At 38.6% G+C, this 21,886-nt stretch overlaps 1 protein-coding gene across 1 annotated transcript; it reads left to right on the top strand.

Moving 5' to 3' along the window:
* The first annotated feature begins 2,003 nt into the window (after nt 1-2,003).
* Nucleotides 2,004-21,743, top strand: slc45a2 (solute carrier family 45 member 2). Its single transcript, XM_044332706.1, has 7 exons — nt 2,004-3,355; nt 6,667-6,843; nt 12,950-13,323; nt 15,760-15,903; nt 17,887-18,010; nt 19,245-19,450; nt 21,503-21,743. Exons 1-7 carry the CDS (start codon nt 2,887-2,889, stop codon nt 21,722-21,724), a joined length of 1,716 nt encoding a protein of 571 aa, XP_044188641.1. The 5' UTR covers nt 2,004-2,886; the 3' UTR covers nt 21,725-21,743.
* Nucleotides 21,744-21,886: the final 143 nt, after the last annotated feature.

Raw genomic sequence — 21,886 nt, 5'->3', positions numbered from 1 at the left:
TCTTCAAAAGAAAAAACATGCATTCTGTTCAACTAGCACATGATAATCTGATGACACATGCAATAAATAACAAGAGACAATGAGCAAAAGCTATTCAGCTCCCTCTGACAATCTTTTAACTTAATTGATGTGCATTGACTGCCTTCCCTGGAGCCTCTGAAGAGTCACACACAAACCTTCTGACAATAGTCTCAGAGAGCTGCTAACTTAGCCTAAAAGTTTCTAGCGAGGAGTCCTAGCTTAGGAGTGATTTAGGAAAATTCTCAGAGCAACTCTGAGCAAGAAAGGGACAGAAACTTTTACCTTAGTGAGGAGATAAAAATGCACTCTTACATAACTGATAACCGGTGTTATTGTGTTGGGTCGGAGATGTGAGCGTATCTTTAATGAGATCAACCACAAATATTATCCCTGCACGATTTAATCTGTAGCGTTTCATTAATTTACTGTCACTCAGCATTTGTAGAATATTTCTCCTACCTCTTTGTCTTTCCGCCATTTTCTCCTTTGCTTAAGAAACTCTTAAGCTTCTTAAAAGTTCTCCTCCCCACTCCTAACAGTTTTTCACCTTAGGAGCTCCCTTCAAAGGCTAAGATGCTTTATGAATAACTTTTATCTTTACAAGGATCTAGTCTTAACTGTAAAAGCCCAAACGCACTGAAAGAAATAATTGTCGCGCCTCATTTGACATGCGTCAAAGGAGGTGAGTTTGGGCCTTTTGGGGAAATTCTTAGAAAACATCGTAATTATGAAAATTTTCTTAGAAGTTTGTCACTATGAGCAACTCTTTGTACTAGGAAGCTTTATGAATACGACCCCTGTCTATGCAAAAGTGAGTTTCCTTTTACAGACCACATGATCACACACACTACAAAATAATTTTATTATTCATTTGTCACCAATTTATTTACTTCTCTTAAAAAATTACACTTCAGTCATATTAAATGACAAATTATGGAGCGAGGAGTGGAGAGTGGAGTGGGCAATTATAATTATAATTATAATTGTCAGTTTTTGAATTATTTTTTGTAAATAACTTTTAAAAAGAAATGTGTGAATAAAACAGAAATTGCAAATGTATGAGAACTGTGAGATTCATTATGATAAGAAAACATTAATGAACAACACAACAAAAAAATCTAACATTTAAAAAACACATTTTATTCTTTATTCAAAATGCTGGCATGAAATTATTAAATGGCTCATTTAAACATGTTTTTACTACTTTTTGGCTGGACCGCAGAGACCAGCCATATAAGCATGAATGTCTGTCCACCACTGACTCACTGACTGAGTGATGAAGTTACACCATCGGTCGGCCTACAGCCAAGTATCCCAGAATGCTTTTCGCACCAACCAGCAGCGATGGCGGAGATTTTGGGACAGTGACAGTTGTAATTATCACTGTAGGACTGTTACTGTCACTTTAAGTTTTAATATTTTTTCAGGCTATAAAGTAACCATTTAGATTCCCAATATGTGGTCAGTTTATCCAAAAACGCCTATTTGGAAACTTGCTCTGACGTTTTTGGAGACGTGAGGAGCTGCTGGCCGGGTTAAAATAGCCGGTTATCTTAGCTGCTAGCAGCCCGACTCCTGAGCTGATTGGCCGGTCAATGTCTATCGTCATCCCAGGGAGAACAAGGTCCGATGAGCTGATCTATGTAGCTCTTTGGTGATTTACCGATGGCTCTAATGTCTCCGTAGCATTTTGATATATGATGTAATTTCTTTTGGAAGATACATGTCAGTCTAGAACAACAGCGCTGCCTCTGGGGCTCTATATGTACAGGTGTCACCACATTTCAATAAATATAAATGTTTTAAAAATGAGCAGATCAGTCTATCTGAAATTTTGTTTTATTTATTAAGCTGCATAACAGTTTGGATTTTTACTTTAGCTACATTACAGACTGAATAACATAATTTATTGTATTTCTCTGTCAATGAGGTTATTTTTTTGTGAGAAAAAGTGTTAGTGGAGCTTTGAATTTTGTCACAGTACAGTCAGGTAGTTGTGTCGAAGCTGAGCTGCTGCTGTTAGCAAGTACGCTGCTGTTCCAACTGCAGAATGACCGTACTGCGCCCTCCCTTCCTCGGAAGTTTGTATTCCTGAGCCGAACTTGCCAAGTCTGAACTTTGTGTACTTAGTTTTGAGAAAAGCCCTATGTCAAATTGGCTTCAGTCAAAGCCTGGCACACTTTCTCTAGCATTTCATACATGGTCCAGCCTTATACTAGGTTTTGACCTAGTCTTGTTTACCAATAGTTTGCCATTTGAATATTACATTTGTAAATTTGATTAACTAATTTCAATTAGCTTTTAAATGTGTCACTAAATGAATTAAGTCTGGTGGCATCAGCTTGTCTGCTGAAAGAACAATAACTACTATCACCAAGAAGTAATTACTACTGGTTAATCATTAGTGTCTGTGGAAGCAATAGAATAAATTACCCTCTTTAAGACACACATCACACACTCTCATATGCACATAATTTCTTACACAGACTCCCATGAACTGCTCTGGGCCTTACTATAATACTTTGAGGACCTTCAGTAAACTCTTAAATACACCCACTTCTTTCTCTCCTCCCCTCTTCCTCTCTTCTTCAGTGAGTCCCGCTCTGCTCTGCTCAGACCAGGAGGCAGACCTTCACATGTAAAGTAAAGAGGTGTGGATCTTGGACTTTTTGCTCAGCTATGCAGTAAAGAGGGGGATTAGCTCAAGCTGAGCAGCAGTGCGAGGATTGGGCATTTAGCCATTTATCCATCTTCTGGCTGACTGAGAGGGACGCTATTATTCTTTCTGTCTCTGTGTCTTTCTCCTCTTCATTCCCTTTTCATTCTCCCTTCCTCCTTCTTCCCCTCTCCCCCCCTCTCTCAACCATGACCCTTTTATCAGAGGACCAGTCCGTCAGGCCCCAACCCTGCCGGCTCTCAGAGCCTGGCAAACACATCAACTCTTTGCACCAGTACTCAACAGACTACACTGGCTCCAAAGAGGACTACATGGACAGTGTGGAGACCTCTGTGTTTGGATCTGTGGAGCCCCCCAGGCGCTCACGGGGCCGCCTTATCCTCCACGGCCTGGTCATGTTTGGAAGGGAATTCTGCTATGCCGTGGAGGCAGCATTCGTCACACCGGTGCTTCTGAGCGTGGGCCTACCCCGCAGCATGTACAGCTTGGTGTGGTTGATCAGCCCCATCCTTGGCTTCCTGCTTCAGCCCATCATCGGTTCAGCCAGCGACTACTGCCGATCGTCGTGGGGCCGGCGGAGGCCTTACATCCTGGTCCTGGGTATCCTCATGCTGGTGGGGATCACCCTCTTCCTTAATGGAGATGCTGTCATCTCAGGTGAGGATGGGCGGGAGAATTTGAGGAAGAGAGGAAATGAAAGAGAGACTTTAAGAGCCAGACAGTGAGAGGGGGAGGTACAGTTATATTTTTAGTCTTGTCATATTTTGGGGCTGACTGTGCCTTTGAATCAAAGGGGAAAATCTGAGAAATCACAATTTGTGCTTGAAAATATGAAGAGGAAGAACTGTGACTCAACTTATTAACTCAACAAATGCAGTGCAAACATATGGTTTTATCTTCAAGTTTCTGTCAGAATATGAACACTAACTGTTACCATTTTAATCTCATAAATCATAAAGTGATTATAACTTATACTTTTTGCCCTCAGGCACAAACAGACATAGGCACATAGAACTACATCAGTATCTGCTCACTCACAGATTTTGCAAAGACTGTGACACATCCATCAAGAAAAAAATAACCTGTTAAATGTGTGGGCATGAGGTCTTCAGCAGCTCTTATGCTCACACTTTGAACTTGTGACTGAAGTTAAATGTGTGACTTGTCTTGTTGCACATTCATTTTGAAACCGCTAACATTTTTCTTTGTGAAAAAGGCTGAACCTTTTTCACGAGAATCCGCCGGGCTCCAGGCAGCATCACGAGAAGATGGCTGCACAAAAGAATCGTTGACTTTTATTAACAAAGATAAATTAAGTAAAGAACACTTTCTTTGCCGAGTAGCCACATGAACTGATTCACTGCTGAGAGTTACAGTACTGCTGTATTGTTACCTACCAAACAGCTGGCACAGGATCAGTAGGGATTAGGTGCATATTCAGTGATAATTCTCTGATTTTCACAGGTGGCCCCAGCAACTTTTAATCATGAGGCCTGAATTACCTCAATCATAGCTTTTGATTGGAGTAATTATTGAACAGGACATTGAAAATACCACAAAAAGCATATTTCTAACAGCCTGCTACACAGCTCTGCACATTTTAGCAGATATCCAAAACTTTCTCTGCAAATATATTGACCATTTTAAGTTTTAGGAAATGTTTGGTAAGATTTAGAGGTCTTATTTTATTTTAAATCAATATATAATTATACAAGAGAAATAGCAGCACAATGTTTATTTGTGTTACCATAGCTGCATACAGGCTGAATATTAAAGATCATGCAAATCTGGCAGTGGGAGAAAATCAGAAATCAAGTCTTTTGAAATGCACTTTTCCTTTGTTGAATGCTGCAATTGTTGGTTGAGTTCCTAATAACAGGGATCTGGGCTTTTTTTCTAATCATAATATGGACTATAAAGTATTTCTTTCTTCTGACGTGTGCCGGATAAGCTGATTATCTTTCCATGATTCTCAGGGTTGTAGTAAATGCCACAGGAATCGTGTGACATAATGTTTGCATTGTTGTAACTGCCATGTGAAGGAGAGAAAAGAAAATCTGTCAGCTTCAGTTTGACCACGCTCAGAATTGCCCTTTCAAATCTAAATAGTGTTTTTTTGTTTAGTAGCGAGGAAAAGGTCAATTCAGGCCTCATGTAAATCGAAAACAGAGTGACAGAGAGATGTGTTGTGTTCTCGGATTGCTACTCCATAAAATTTCTCTCAGCTGCAGTTCATATATTTTGAGTTTTTTTTTTTAGCGACAATAGCAGCATGGCTCTAGGAGAGATGGCAATGGAAGTTGGTGGGTCAGCCCACCACTTTGATCCAGACTCAAATATCTACTGTCAGATGGACTGCCATGAAATTTTGTACAGACATCCATGGTGCCCAGAGGATGAATCCCATTGACTTTGATGATCTCCTAACTTTTCCTGTAGCATCATCATGAGGTTGACATTTCTGGCCTTTAGTGTTGACAGCTATTGGAAATAGTTACAAACATTCAGGTCCCCCTCAGGATAAACTGTCATAACTTTGGTGATCATCTGACTTTTCATCTACCGTCATGTGGTCTAAATTTATATTTGTCCAACACTTTGGTTTTTGACCAAATAACTGTCAAAATGATGACATGTACTAATGATGAGTGCTAATGATGTAATGTGCAAATGATGCAAATGTTAGCATGCTAACGTGCTAAATTAAGATTTTGAGCATGGTAAACATCATATTTTAGCATCATCATGTTAGCATCATCATGTTAGCATTGTCATTGTGAGCATGTTACTGTCAATCTCCCCCAGTGGCCACTTGTGATAGTGCAACAAAAAAAATGTCCTGTGACCATGAAGGATTTATATTTGTAAAGCTTTCCCAGAGCCATGGTTTTAATGTCCACAACATCATCTTAAAGAAAAGTCTATGGGCCAGCACAAAAAAGCACTACTGTACATTTTCGGTGAGCAGCACAATGCAGAAGCAAATCCAGAAGCTAGAAAACATTTTTGGCTTATGCACCAGACAAACAATTTTCATTTGAGTGATCAGGCGCCATCTTTGAGTCCAGTATCAAGTTCCTATAATACATCCATGATGCTAACTTGCTGATTTTAGCATTTAACTCAAACTCGGAAACCACTGGCTATCGTCTGGCAATGATTTAGAACCTGGGGGCAACGGCTTATATTTCAGGGGTTCAGGTGTAGCCAGTGGGTATCCAGGCTTGATTGTTTCACAAATAGCCAATTTACACTCAGTTAAGAGTTTAAAATCAAACAAACATTGGTACTTTTTGTATGTGTTTTAGGTCCAGACAACATTTCAGCCAATGCGTTCTGCCTCTTTTGCTCCCCACAGGGACTGTTTAGCTACCTGCATGCAACCGAAGCATGTTCCTGTAGAAATCGCCGGTAATGGAAACCAGAGCGCTTCTAATCCCAAAATCTTGTCCCTTGCCTACAAATTCTGCACATATCTGTTTATAGAGATTACATGTAACTCAAAGCGCCATTGTGCTTAAGCCTCACACAGCTGCTAGCATGGCCTAGTCTTGTTGTTAATAGTTTTATATTGCTCCTCCATTTCTAAACTCATCCATACTTCTTACATAAATTATAACCTTCACTTCACTGTGTTCTAATTTCATGCATTTCCTTGTGATATGTTTTTTTTAGCCTCCTTCATATCCAGAAGGCTTTGTGTTCACACAGACAGGTTTTATAATATAATTGTTACCTGTCAAGCATAATTTGTTTTCTTGGAAAAAGCAATGTTGCCTATTGTCCTCATTTTTGAAACGCTCTTAGGTGCATTTTAATGTGCTGTTCTTATGGTATTTTCTTGTATCTCTACAGTGCCAAATTAAACTTGCAAATTTGACACTTCAGGTTTGGTGTCAACATATTATCATTTACGTCATTTGCTGCAGTGCTTAATGAATAATCAAATATTTTCTTTTGTTTTGCAGGACTCATCAGTGACAGGTCATTGAGGAGTATATGGGCCATTGTGGTGGTGATGTTCGGAGTCGTGCTGTTTGATTTTGCTGCAGACTTTATCGACGGGCCCATCAAGGCCTACCTGTTTGATGTGTGTTCACATCAAGACAAGGAAAGAGGTCTGCACTACCATGCTCTACTCACGGGTATGTAATACGAGCGTGCACATAAACACACACTGTTTATGCTTATTTCTGTCATAAATTTCTTCTTGCTGCTTGTTTGCATCATGCATCTTGATGGATTTGCACTGAATTAATCAGCATTATTTGTTTTTTGAGCAATTCAGTGGTAATAGTTGCCTCATGGACATTTTGTGACTATGCAACTCACATAAAATGTATTAATTGTATGGCAGTGATTCTCTGAGTTAAACTGGATCTTCTTCTGACTGGACTGAGTACACACTGGTGGGTGGAATAGCACGTACTAAAGATTGTGTGAAAGGCTCCAGCTGTCTGTGTGTTGTTTGCATGTTCAGTGAGACTGTGGATGACATTTATCTCTGTCTTTTGATAGATATGTAAGTAAGGTTGATTTCAACAGAGCCAAAAGAGCATTTAAGTGTGACTCCTTCATCTTGTACAGAATTGAATCACTCTGTATGACAATATGTTGAAATAAATTATACTGAGATGTTTTCATACAGCACAGATGATCATTTATAGTCATTTTAAAGATAAAAACAAAAAATGAAGAAAAAAGTACTACTATAGTTACTGAATACCTTTTTCTTAAATAAATATAATATAGGGGATGTTTTTTTAGAGGTGTTTGAGTAGTAACAGTTTGCTGCATGACTCACAGTGTGACTGGACAAAGACGAAGTTAATGAAGGAGAAAGGGACTTAATTGCTCAGTAAATTAAAGATTTTTTTATTTTTGTAGTTATAGTATTTGAGATAGGAGAAACAGAAGTGATTTTGTCGTACATTACTGTGATAATATATTTACCCTTGTGTATCATTTTCTACAGTTTTCACTTTGAATTTGAACTTAAGTATGTTATCAGTAAAATAACACTATTTAAAAGTTGAAAAACTGAACTCTGAATGCGCAAACAGCTCAGTTTTTTGATAAATTTTTCTCTAGTCTGTTTCTGAAATCTTGCCAATCCAATGCCCCTATGTGAAAAATATCCCTCCCTTGGTTTTTACCACCTTGGGATAACCAAATGCAACCAAATGCTTCCTTTTTATAATAAGTCTCTAAGGGAATTACAGTTAAAATTACTCTTTCATGTAGGATTAATTAGTGAGTTTTTAAACATGAGCATGAGGGTGTTTGGTAGCCTCTCCAAAACTTGAAATGATGTATTCCTCAGCTACTCTGATACAGACCTACATGTGTTGGACAGTTTTCTTGATGGATTAACCCATCTGAACTTCACCTTTCACCAGTTCATGGAAATAAGGCTGAATGGATGACTGGATACTCCTCTTGTGCTGTCTGATACAGTGCAGTGAGTTTGGATGCAAAGTGTCTCCAAAGTTCAGGTTCGTACTATGAAAAGGAATTTGACAAGACAGCAGCTGCGTTTTTGACTTCCTGGATAGCGAGTCGGGTTTTTTCAAGTGTGTCTTGATTGTGATTTGGCGGATTCTTTAAACATTATGCTTAATGCTCCATTCAAATGACAAAATCAGTGCTTTCCAGGCGGTAAATTGCAATTACAACCTCCATCCAACCAAGTGGTCAATTTCTGACAGAACAAGGAAGAAAGATGGACATTCATGACATTTAATTTCCCCATATTTCTGTATACAGTAGTTCTGCATGCGATAGCTAATCATTCGACGGCTCAATATTTCAGTCCTTCTTTGCACTGATTTACAGCAAGTGCAAGTTCAAATTTTCAGCTAAAATTAAATGTCTAACCTTTTTGCTTTGCAGGTGTTTAGGCTGATCGTAGGTTGTAAAACAGCTAAGTATAGTTTTATGTAGATTAACATAGGATGCACCAAGATTTCTGTTTAAGAACTTTTTTCCAACATTTCCAGATGGCAACATTGGAAACCATTTGGGGGTCTTCTAAAAAGTGATATGAAGACTTGAGGAATCTTTTATGATTTCTTTTTAAGGTCCTTTATATTGCTTTATCTTGAGGTGAGAGTTAATAGCAACTATATCTCTACTTTTCATGGGTTTACAATGTATGAATTGTGATAACACAGCTGAACACTGCACGCTTTATTACCTTATGTAGCATTCATGAGAGAAGCCCCACATTTTGGTATCATTCTTCTCTTAGACTCCTTCTGTAAAGCACTATAGCCCCAAAAATATGTTCCAAAATAAGTCTATAATGAAACATTTAAAACTATACAGGATCAAGCAAATATTTTTTCATACACTGCTTGGGGCAAGATGATGTTTTCAGTGTAAGCGTCACTGGTGCGCTCAGCTGTCAGCAGGCACGGGGTGGTGTGAGCATGCTAGTCAGGCTGTAATCCAGCCCAGAGCTAGTCATGTGCTGCAGTCATGGGTCTGAGCTGAGTGAGACAGAGGCCAGGCACATGACTCCTTAGACGCCCCTGCCACTGCTGGTATGTGAGGTTTGAGGGGGAGGGAGCAGTTGTGTGTTTCTTTGTGATTTGTGTACCTTTTTGTATGAGCTTTTCTAATCACAAACCTTGGGAGTGAATGCCAGTTATGTAATATTGCTGTTTCACAGCCTCTGCTTGTGTCAGGGGGCGAGCAAACCTTTTTAATTTTCTGCTGGACAATAGGTCTTTAATTAGTTTCTTACCAGACCAAATGAGTCATCACCAATAAGTAACAGGAACAGTATTTAAGTCATTTTTAACTATGCTAGCAGTGTGGCACTATGGATGGCAACGTCGGTCTGTCGGTCAACCACAACCACCAATTTGTCACTTGTCTAATGAAATATTTTAACATTTATTGGATATGTTGGCACAAAATCTTGAACAAACATTCATGGTTCCCAAACGATACCTCCTAATGACTTTGGTGATCCCCTGACTTTTCATCTAGTGCCACCATGATATTGAAATCAGTGGTTTTGAGTGAAATTACTTGACAGCTATTGAATGGATTGCCATGAAATTTGGTACACAAATTCATGTTCCCCTAATGATGAATTGTGATCACTTTGTATGAGACTGTCACTTCCTCTAACCTCATCATTAGGTCAAAAATTGTATTTTTTCCAATATTTTGGTTTATGTCGATATAGATGTGCCCGTTACTGAACTTAAACACACAGGTAAACACAGACTACTCAAAGGATCATTTGAGAGTTTACATGTTTTTAGTTTAAGCATCACAGCATTTCACTGCAACAACCAGACGTTATAATACGAAAAACCATAAGAGAAAAAGAAAAGAAAAAAGAAGAAGAGACCCTGCCCTGTGCATGAATTTTCTTATTTTCTAATTATTTTGCTGTGTTGGTCAGGACTTGTAGCGTATTGACCAGGTTACATCACTGTCTCTGTCTCTCTCCTCTGCCCTTTCTCTGTGTCATGGATGTATAAAGAGAACAGGTTTCACTGTTTGACCGAGGTCCACACACACAAACACGCACGTGAGCAGAGCAGGGAGGCCACAGCGGACAACCTGCACTTCGGCTGCATGCACACAAAATCCGGCACCTTCCCACAGGGTTGTGTGGAGGTGTGGGTGTGTTTATTTGTGCTTTAGACTGTAATCACTGTGCAGCGATCAGAAAATAACATTTTATTTATCTGATTAACGGCTTTGCTCTTGCTACCACCACTCCCTCTCTTTATTCACTCTCTAGCTCTCTTGACCATCTGATTTGGCGCTACATAAATAAAACTGACTTGACTTGACTGAAGAGAGGCCGACTTTGAATGCTGTGTTTATGAACACCAACTGGCAAATCTTGTATAGTATGCCTTTTAAATTTTGTTGTTTAGGTTATTTCCATAAATATGCAGTGCTCAGGTCGCCCTCCTGAGTGTGATGAGCTTGTGCAGCCTTGCAGAGCACAGTTTTTGCTGGCATAATGTGAAACTGTTTGAGTTTAATTGATTCATGACAAACTACTTACATAAAATTGCACCTTACTGATACTAAATCTCAATCTCTCTGTGTATATTTTTGAGACTGCTCATGTGAATCACAGCGATATCCCTGTTTTGCTCTATCGCGCTGTGCTGCAATAAAAATCAGAGTTATTGCAGGGGCAGAAATGTACATGCTTAAGCTGATGTTAATGACACAGAAAGAAAGGGGAGAAGGATTTTGAAACAGAGTAGAGTGTTTGATGTGCTGCACAAACAACAATGTTCGGGTTATGCGGACACAAGTGAAGTGTGACTCCTTAAGTGGTTATTACTTCACCTGCCAGTTGCCGAAATGTTGAAAAATTGCCTCCATTTCAAGTGCCCAATGGCAGAACACTGCAGTTGTGAAGGTCAATGAATGATTGAGTAAATCAATCAATCAATTATTCAGTTAGTCAGTAAATAAACCCATCAAGTATATTTTTGTTATTTAATTTTGTTTTTTATATGTTTATATTTTTTATATGTTCACTAGTTGAAATCCACCATAATCTTTCACTTATTTACTGTACATTAAATCAACATAAAAAACAGTGAAGTATCAATTGCGCTACCTGTCCATCTGTCCATATTACGGTATAACAAAGCAGTTGTTTTCGCTTTACTTCTTGAAATACTAATTAAAGAAACGGTCAGTTTCTCACCTTTCTTGAAACTGTGAGGCCTCAGCATTTAACTTTCCTTTTATGTTAAGGAGAGGAAATCCAGTGAGAACAGAGAGAGATGTGACATTGAACGCCACACCAGAGTACATGTTACTTTCATGTGGCACTTGTTTCCCCTCTTAGTGCAACTGGTGAGCCTCAAAGGTCCAGTGTGGAGGATTTAGTGGCATCTAGCCGTAAGATTGCAACAAACTGAATACCCCCTCCAAGCATGTAGGAGAAGCTACGGTAGCCGCGAAAAATGTGAAAGGCCCAGGCAGTGATTGGTTTGTCCATTCTGGGCTACCGTAGAAACATGGTGGTGCAACATGGCGGGCTCCTTGGAGGAGAACCCACTCCCTATGTAGATATAAACAGCTCATTATAAGGTAATGAAAGCACAGCAATTCTTATTTTTTGGTGATTATACACTAATTAAAACATGCTTATAAATAAGTAAAGCAAAGTCTGTTCCACTAGATGCCACAAAATTCTAAACACTGCACCTTTAATGAAGTGACAGACAGGCTTGAATCAAATTCTTGATGAGCTACATTCAGTCTTTCCAGCTGTGTGTTACTGCGCTGCTGAAAGAAAGTAAACAAATAATACTCTAATCAAAAATAATCTATGAGAATCTTTTTATACTAATGTGTTATTTGTTATTTAAAGCCCCCCACCAATCATTCAGAAAAATGTATTTTTCTTCTTGTTGTTACAGTTTAATGTTTGAGCTTCATTGTGAATGAAGTACCTGCAGAGTTTGACACTAAAAGGTTGCTTTCACATTCATCTGCTGAGGGCGGAAAGTTTCTCTGTGTTCACTGAAAATGGATTTTTCAGAGTGAAGTAGGAGACATCTTTTGGCTGGCAGTTAAACTTTATATATATATTTTAATACTTCATTGCAAGAGTGCAAGAGTTATCCATATGATATTGTTCATACCTACATCATTCCTACAACATTTATATATTTTATAGTGCAAAATATTAATAGTAAAAAAGGAGAAATAAAATAAATAACTCAATAGTAATAATAATAATACTTAGTAGAGTACAGTGTTTTATATGTATCTTAAAACATGTGTGGAGGGGATCTTTAATGTAGATTTGTAATTTCATTATCTGTGCAGCATGCAATATGTTGTTTGTTAACTTCCTTTATACCTCTTTTTCCAGTGGTGTGTACCAGTGAAAATATTAGGATGGCATTGGATATTTTTTCCCCTTTGCGTGACAGTATGTGCAGTTTACATACTGTGCCGTACACACATTATCTGATTATCTTATTACCCTTCACAGTGCATTCAATAGTAGCTGCGACAAAACTAAAAGCACTATTCACACATGTATGAGAGGGCGGATAATAGCTGATTCCATTTGGTTACTATTTCTGATGTATGCAGCACTACAGTAGCTGAACTATCACCAAATATAAAAGCAGGGAACACACTGAAATACATCCATCAGATCGAGCACACATCCCATTTTTAAAACAAGCGCACTTTTCTGCCTGGATAGTGTTTTGATATTTGCTGCTGTGTATATTCCAGGTCTGGGTGGAGCCTGTGGCTACTTGGTGGGAGCTATGGACTGGGGTCACTCTATGATGGGTCAACTGCTGGGATCTGAGTACCAGGTCATCTACTTCTTCTCAGCAATTACCTGGGGCATCCTCCTCACCGTTCACCTCTTCAGTATTCCAGAGCAACCTCTGGGCAAGGACCCTGCCGCTGACTCCTCACCTCCCAGTGCCCTCCGCCTGTTGGCCTCCCACAGCAATGGATACGGAGCACTGGCTAAAGAACCCATCTCACCTGTCTCTCCTGTTGTCCCAGCATCAGTCCCGGACCTCAGGCCGAGGTCTTTCTCAGCTCTGGGGGAGGCAAACTCGGTGACCTCCAGCGCTAAGCAGCCAAACAAAGAGGTTTGTGATGTGCAGGATAAAAAACCTCTAAGGATACAATTATAAAAGCATCTGTGGAATACAGAATATATGTTTATCCCTGAATTTTCTAAACCGCTCATACTGAGAGGAGAATTCAATAGAGAGGTAAAGAGGAGAAAGTGAATGTCTATTAATTATGGTACACATCATAAAAGTCAGTTCTATTCAAGGCCGGAGAAGTGTCCTGCTCAAAAAAGGACGTCCAGGTGCCTTTGTTCAAAGATTGAATTGCCTGTGTATGTGGGCAATATGATGTGTACTGTATATACGTCTTCATCTGTTATCAGTTTTGAGTGGTATGACAGCCTTAAGATATGGTATGGCCTCGACCTTAAGAAAGTAAACCTTTAGATAGACAGTTATAATAACATTTTCTTCATCATATTCTATCTTTTTGTTACATTAACATTAAAGAAGGCAGAACTGAAAAAATACCAAGGAGAAATGTTACACAAAACAAAACCTGCTAGTTTCCCCATCCACCCCTACTTGATGTCTATTGACTACCTCGATGCATACTGTGTGTTTCACGAAGAAATTTTATGTTGCACAGGATATATTCATATTACTGTATATGACAAAGTTACTAGAAGAGTTTCCTCCGCAGAGCTCAGCCTCTACTCCTACCCAATGTCCATTTCTTCTTATCGCCCCCATGCCTCCACCAGGCTGTCCATACATAGAAAAACTACATAAAATAAACATGTAGAACAAATAAACTAAAAAATAACAATAGCAGAACAAACAATTACAATTAATCCAGTAACAAAAACAGTCCGCAGCTATAATAGAGATAATTTTAATAATAGGCCACTTCATTCATCTCCAGAAATTTTATACATACACATACACTGACCGAGCATTTTATTAGGAACACCTGTGCAATCTAATGCAATCCAACACAACAGCTCTGCCATAATTTCTACGCAGCTTATACATTTTCAGTTTTTGTTGACATTGTCAGAAAGGTGATAATTCTGCTTTATGTTTATTATTGAGGTGGCAGTGGGTGCTGGTGGTGTACTGGAGTGTATTCTATTGAAAAGTGTTCCTAATATTTGTATGTTGTTAATAGGGTGAACATATTACAATATATATTGTACAACAATATTGGGATATCATGCTGATGGGAATGTGATTAGTTTTGCAGATATAAACCAAAGTATTGGACAGATTGAAAATTCGACCTAATGATGGCGCCAGAGGAAAAGTTTCCAAAATGATTTGAATTCATCCTGTACAAAATTTCACTCAAAACCACAAATATCAACCTTATGGTGGTGCTATAGAGGAAGAGTCAGGAGATCGCCAAATTCTGTAGGTTTCATTCTCAGGGTGCTATGAATATCTGTACCAAATTTCATATCAATCCATCCGATGGTTGTTGAGATATTTTAGTCTTGGTGGATCAACCAACAGACTGACTTAACCATTCCTAGAGCCATGCAGCCAGCCTGGCCAATAAAAATACTTTGAAGGTGCTTGTGGGAAACTGGGAGAATTGAGGATATTCTAGTTCAAAAGGTTAATTAGGTTATGCTCTGCAGAGGCAACTCTTCAAATAACCTTGTGATATACAGTAATAATGAATATATCCTGTGCAAGATAGAAATTTCCATGTGACACACACAGTATGGATCGAGGTGGTCAATGAATACAGATGAGTTAATTTTTAATTCTATAAAATCTGGACATCAAAGCATCTAAGCTGAGTTAATTCCTAACTATGTATAACATGTCTTGATCAAAAGGAGGAGTATATGTCAGAGGAGTTTGTATCATCTTTGAACTCATTTGTAGCTCAAACGTAAAGACGCTTGATAAATAATTTTTAACATTTCATGCTTTTGCTTTGATGGTTTTTGTCTTGCTCTAATTGCTTGGCTGTTTTTCTTTTGTTTCACAGAGCACATTAGTCAGTTTATATAGTGTGTGTATGAGGTACACATTTTTTTTTTTTTTTTTATGATTACCGAAGAAGTAAGCAGGGCTTATTTCTTTTTATTTATGAAAGCAAAAGATGGCAATGTCATGTCAGCTCATACTTCGTTTAATGCTTTTGTGTGCTATAAAATCAAAATATCTGTAAAACTACAATAGGGTGGTATAACTGAAGGTTTCAAAGATCATCTCTCTAACCCTTGAGCAGAGTCTTTAAGTTGAGTCCTCTGAGATCTTAATGTTGAATCCCCTCATTCACTCAAATTGAGGTCTTGATGGCGCAGGCATGTTTTGTGTTATTGTGAAAGCTTTTGAATTGTTGTCAGGCATGAGCTTAGGTGCCACTAACAATGAAATACCAGGAAAGTAATGAGGGCTTTAGAGGAAAAGGAGTTTTTATTTTCCCTATCTTGACTGTTGTAGCTATTAGCACTGACGGGCAGTCGTGTCTGTGATGTTTGTGTGTATCTGCAGGCCCAGAAGCGGATGACATTCAGGTCACTACTGAAAACTATCATCAACATGCCAAATCACTACCGCTGCCTGTGTGTCAGCCACCTACTGGGATGGACAGCTTTCCTCTGCAACATGCTCTTCTTCACCGATTTCATGGGACAGGTATTGATTTGTGGATGGATGGTTTGACGCAAAACCATCCATTTTCTTTGCTGTTTATCTTCTAGAGGGTCGCTGGGGAACTGGAGCCATTATAAGCTGACATTGGGCAAGATGTGGGGTGCACCATGGATAGGTTGCCAGTCAATCACAGGCCTAATTCATAGTATAGAGACATACAACCACAAACTCACATTCACAACTACAGCCAATTTAGAGTCACCAATTACACTTACCTGCATGTTTTTGGTCTGTGGGAGGAAGCCAGAGTACCCGGAGAGAACCCACGCAGGCACAAGGAGAACATGCAAACTCCACACAGAAGGGCTCCGGCCGAACTCAGAACTCTCTTGCTGTGAGGCGACAGTGCTAACCACTGCACCACCTTGCCACCAGAACAATTACATCAAAAACATAATCCAAGAAATACAAAGGTCTTAATTTCACATTGGCAATTTAAATCCATTTTGTAGTTGCCCATCACTACTTTCCCCCTTTAGCTCCTAAAATCAGCTTATTTTCCAGTCAGTGATACAGATTTTAACTCAACTCCAGTGATTAGTGCCATTGAACTCTCAGCGCACTGTGTTGCAGACATCGTTTCTTGCTCTCCACTCTGATACAGATTTCTAGATAATCAATGAATCGTTTGAGTCATTTTTTAAACAAAAATGCCAAACATTTGCTTGCTACTGTTCCTCAAACATGAGGATTTACTGCTTTTCTCTGGTATCATTGTATATTGAATATTGTTAGGTGTTAGACTGTAGGTCAGACATAATAAGACATTTGAAAATGTCACATTGGGCTTTGGGAAGGTGTGATAGGTATTTTTCACACACAGAAGAGAGCTGACAGGAAGAGAAAGTGTGAGAGAATGACAAGGAGTGGAACCGGGGACATTATGATTCATGGTCAACACCTTCACCCCTTTCTGTTATTTTCTGACATTCATAGACAAAACAACTAATTAATTAACTAAGAAAAAGCTACAAAACATTTTAATTTTACAATTTATTTTGTATACAATAGTTCAGTACGCCATGTTTGCTTTGTGTGCAGATAAAGTGTGTGCTGTATGTGTATGTGCTGTATGTAAAGTAGCATATACATATATAATGCATGACATTATTATAATGTAAAAAATCTGTATGAAGAAAAAAACAAACAGGACAGAATATAAAAATTTGTGTTTGTATATTAAAGGATCCAGTAAACATGCAGTGCAGAACTTTTGTCTCCCCCTTCTGGCAGTAAGAGTAATTACACAAACACTGTTGACATCATCACCGTAGACCCCTGATGCTTTTTATGTGAGCTGGTCCCAGCCCTGGCGATGTGCCGCATTCTAAAGACTAAACAATGAACTGAAGAAATAATCCTTATATAACGCCCTGAATATGATTTAGTGTCAAATGAGGCAAGATGAAAACTGAGAACAACAACATTAGAGGTGAAGAACAACCCACTGCAATATTTATCCGCATTCAAGCTTCATTAATCCCTGTTTGTGAGGGGGCAGAGGGCTGGTTAAGAGGAAGGCACGAGTCTGTTGTTGTGTGTAATCTCCTGTTGACATGTGTAACACAGTAATGATGAATGCTTGACAAGTTCCCGGTGTGCACACTGATCAAAGGACGTACTTCACACCATGACGTAGTGCTCACTGCCACAATTCATTGACAACCAATGTGCCAACATATAATCCAAAACTGCAGGAATTGCTATTAGGGATAAGAAATATATGGAAATAAGCTTCCTGCCAAGTTATAAGGAATTTGCCTCTTTTTATATGTAAAAGAAGATAAAAGCATGTATAAAAGAGATAGTGGGAGACATTTGATGTCTATATCAATTAAGCTGTGTGCTTGGATCTCCTCAGCTTTTACAATTCTTTGACTTTACAGTTTCTGCCTCGAAAATGGTGCTATATATTCAACACCCTCTTCTTCAAATTCACTCTCTCTTATCTCCTTTTATTTGCAGATTGTATACAGAGGAAATCCTTATGCCGACCACAACTCCACAGCCTACATCACATATGAGAGAGGAGTGGAAGTGGGCTGTTGGGGACTGTGTATTAATGCTGTGTCTTCTGCTCTCTACTCCTGTAAGTATCTGTCTTTGTGTTATGTGCTTACTTCTACATTCATCATAGCAGCCAGAAGCCGCATCCACTAACATTAACACGTCCTGCACCGACATCATTAGCTCATCTGTGAAGGACAGCTTGGCGAGTTTGTGCAGGGAAACAGCAGTGAGCAATTACCACTTCCTTCTCTTTCACTTTGGGATTACAGGCTGGAGCGCCTCGGCACAAATGAAACACACGTCTTCTCCCAGAGGCATGCTGAGTTGCATTACTATGTATATTAAAATCTGAAAGCGGATCCGCTATAGCAATATCCATGTGAGATAATGATTGTGAAAGGGAGAAAAATAATGTGTATATGCAAAGCAAAGTTCAGATAAAATAACAAAGGGTTTGTCACTGCATGCCTCTCAGCGTGACATTGGTTCTATTAATGGTCTGGATCCTTAGAAAATGGTGTTTTCAAATGTGTGTTTTTTTTCATTGCTGTTCAGAAACGACAGTCACTCCCCTAAAATGTCCATTCAACTATTGCAAATCTTACACAAACCATGAAGAGTTTTTAAATGTTTATGACAACATGTTTGAGAGGTGCAAACCATATAAGACAATCAAATTTCTACCCTGAACCAACACACATCCTGTTGCTTTGCTGTTATTTCTCAGTAAATTTGATGCAGTTCTGTAACTGCATTTTTTTTAAAGCAGCCATAATCAATATTTTATAATAAGGATGTATCAAATGACAACATCGCTGCAACTTTACATTTTTGGTTAACTCTCACCGCTCTCATAACATCATTTTTGGCCCCAGCAGGCAGCTGTTTTCAGAGAAGAAGCTCTAAAAACACACTGGTCACTACCTGCTCAGCACCAAACAGCGAACAGACACAGTGAGCGACTAGCTGGTGCAACATAGTGGAGCATTTAGCAGCTAAAGAGCCAGATATTTCCCTCAGGAGCTGGTAGAGAGCAAAAATAGAGTTAAAAGAGACTGAATATTGGACTTACATTCACCAGGTGGATAGAAACACGACTCCAAATGAATCATATTGTTGCTCTGTAACTGCTGGATGTGTAAAGAAGTAACTGTTTGCTAACAAGTTCAACATGTCATCTTAAAAGGTGATGATGTCAGTGTTTCTGCTGCCCCCAAGTGGCCAAAAAATCACTTAATGCAAGTTTAAAGTCAGAATGAATACATGTTCTATCTGCTTGTACTAAACTAAACTATGTGTGGGTGTGTTTTCAGATGTGCAGCGCTTCCTTCTCCCATACATCGGCCTGAAGGGGTTGTATTTCATGGGCTACTTTGTGTTCGGCATGGGCACCAGCCTAATCGGCCTCTTCCCCACCGTCATCGCCACGCTCATCCTCTGCAGCGTGTTCGGCGTCATGTCCAGCACACTCTACACCATCCCGTTCAACCTGATAGCAGAGTATCAGCGTGAAGAGGAGGTACGTTTGAAATGCACAACAGTATCTGAATGGCATAAATCAGCGGTATGCAAGTAGTGGCCCGTGGGCCAAATCCGGCCGTCTAACAAAAATATATGGCCCCTTAATGAAAGTTTTCCCTTTTAAACATTTCATCAAATGTTTTATATTAATCTTCATAACAATGTAAACACAAGCCTCATGTAAAAATCCACTAAATATGAACATGTATATGCATAACATCATATAAACTTATGAGATGAATGAAACAGAACAGATTTGTTTGTAATTAAAGGTTTTTATTACCTTTTCCAATATATACAAAACATAATGAAACACAAGATTACTTATTACAGTGGATTAATGAAAAATAAGCAACAGAAATAAAAGAAAGACAGAATAAAAGAAAATAAATCTGGGCAAACAGAATTAGCTACAAGTACAGTAAGAAAAAAACAGAAATGAAAAATAAAAAATAAGGGGAACCATCTATCACTAAATACCACATAAATGAGATAACACTTGTCCTTTAAAAAAACAAACAACAACAACAACAACAAAACAAATTGTAGGATTATTTACTTCCTGTTAGGTTCCTTCCTTTATATGCAGCAGTATTAACATGCTGCTATCACCATGTTTGGGAATTGAAATCTGCCTTCAGATACAGCCCTCAAATTGTTTAATAAAGCAATTTTACTCTTGAATGAATTAAAAGTAATAAAGAAACATGTTGTCCGTACAATGTTGCTCCGCCTCAATAAACAGTGCAGAAAAAAATGACCCGGGAGCAGTTAAATGTAATTGCTCCTCTGGCTTAAATGAAAGATTCAGTTTAAAGAGATTTAGTATTTTACTTGCATAAAGTTTTGGGGGACGTGATGGATTAAAACAAGATATCCTTTAGTTTTTTCATTACTTTTAGTCATCAGTATGAGCTGAGCCCCCAAAAACTCCTACACTCCTACACTTCCCATAATGCAACTGGATAGTATCTTTCATTACATTATTATCACCCTTCCAGTTTGTAAGACAGGCTTTCTGTTACATTTTTTGATATAATGCTGGAAAGCTCTCTCTAGAGCCAGAAAAGACACTATTCAACAATTCTCACAGGCTGAACACTCCTCATGGCAACTGAAAAGATCTTCATGTGTAAAATCTGTTTAGACCCTCTGTAATTTAATTTACTTTATTACACCAGGATAATCCATTTAGCATCAATACTGTTTTCTAGGAAGTCCCCGGTACATATATTATACCATTAAACAATTACAACTAATAGCAACAGTCTGTCAATCAAGTAGACATCCAGATTTCAGATTAGTATGTTCCCTTCTAGGCCTGTGTGGTTGATTCCACAGATTGGCACCATAATAGTGGAGGCTGCTCTTGAACGCAGCACGTTTGGCAGCAGGAATTAAACGATAATTTGTGTTGCTCATATTCAAAACTCGCTGTCATTTCACCGGCATTTGGTAAGCTGTGTTTGAGTATGTGAAAGAAAATAATATTACATTTTAAATTTGCAGTTTATGGGCTCTGATTTAAATGTAACTTGCAATATTGCTGTTTGATTCTAGTTTTGAATGTAATTATTCTCAATCAGAACATTTTATTTGACATAAATGACAACTGGTCATAATTTTTGCACATAATACTAGAAAACAAGTATATACACCAAAATAAATAATAAAACACAATATTTTCCCCTCAAGCTGTGGTTCAAAAATCAATTGTTTGCAGAAAAACATGTTTTAAACATGTTTTAAAATGTCCTGGTCTATACCTCATTAAATCAAGTGAGCTGCTGATGAAATTCAACATCACATGGCGCCTGAGGAGAGCCGCAGGAGTCATATGAAATATACAGATATATACTATATACTATAATATAGAAAATATATATGAAGTGGTCTCTCAATATTTACCAGAGCTGAATCTTATTGCCCAACTGTTGCTTTGAACACGAACACTTCTGGTCATATAGAAACTGATGACATCTTATTTCTATCTTGGTTTTTCCTTCTTCCTCGTCTCTAATCGCCCCCACGTTCCCTACTGTGTTTCCAGGAGCAACTGAAGCTGCGAGGAAGCAATGAAAGTCCGCGAGGCAGCGGGGTGGACTGTGCTGCGCTCACATGCATGGTCCAGCTGGCTCAGATTATTGTGGGCGCGGGGCTCGGCGCTCTGGTCAACATAGCAGGAAGTGTAATTGTTGTGGTGCTCTCGGCCTCGACCATGTCCCTGTTTGGCTGCATCTTCATCGCTCTCTTTATCAGATATGTTGAATGATTCTGCTTGTAAAAGTATTTTAATGATATTGTTTTAATAAATAAAGATTCTTTATTATATCCTTAAAATGTCTTTGATCCTCATGAGTCCATTAACTTTATTTATATGACATTCGTGACTCTTTAAAAGGTTTGTCAACAATGAAGGATCCAAAAAGTCTTT

This window comes from Thunnus albacares, chromosome 18 (genome assembly GCF_914725855.1).
Source record: "Thunnus albacares chromosome 18, fThuAlb1.1, whole genome shotgun sequence".
NCBI lineage: Eukaryota > Metazoa > Chordata > Actinopteri > Scombriformes > Scombridae > Thunnus > Thunnus albacares.
This window is presented reverse-complemented; position numbering and strand designations above follow the sequence as displayed.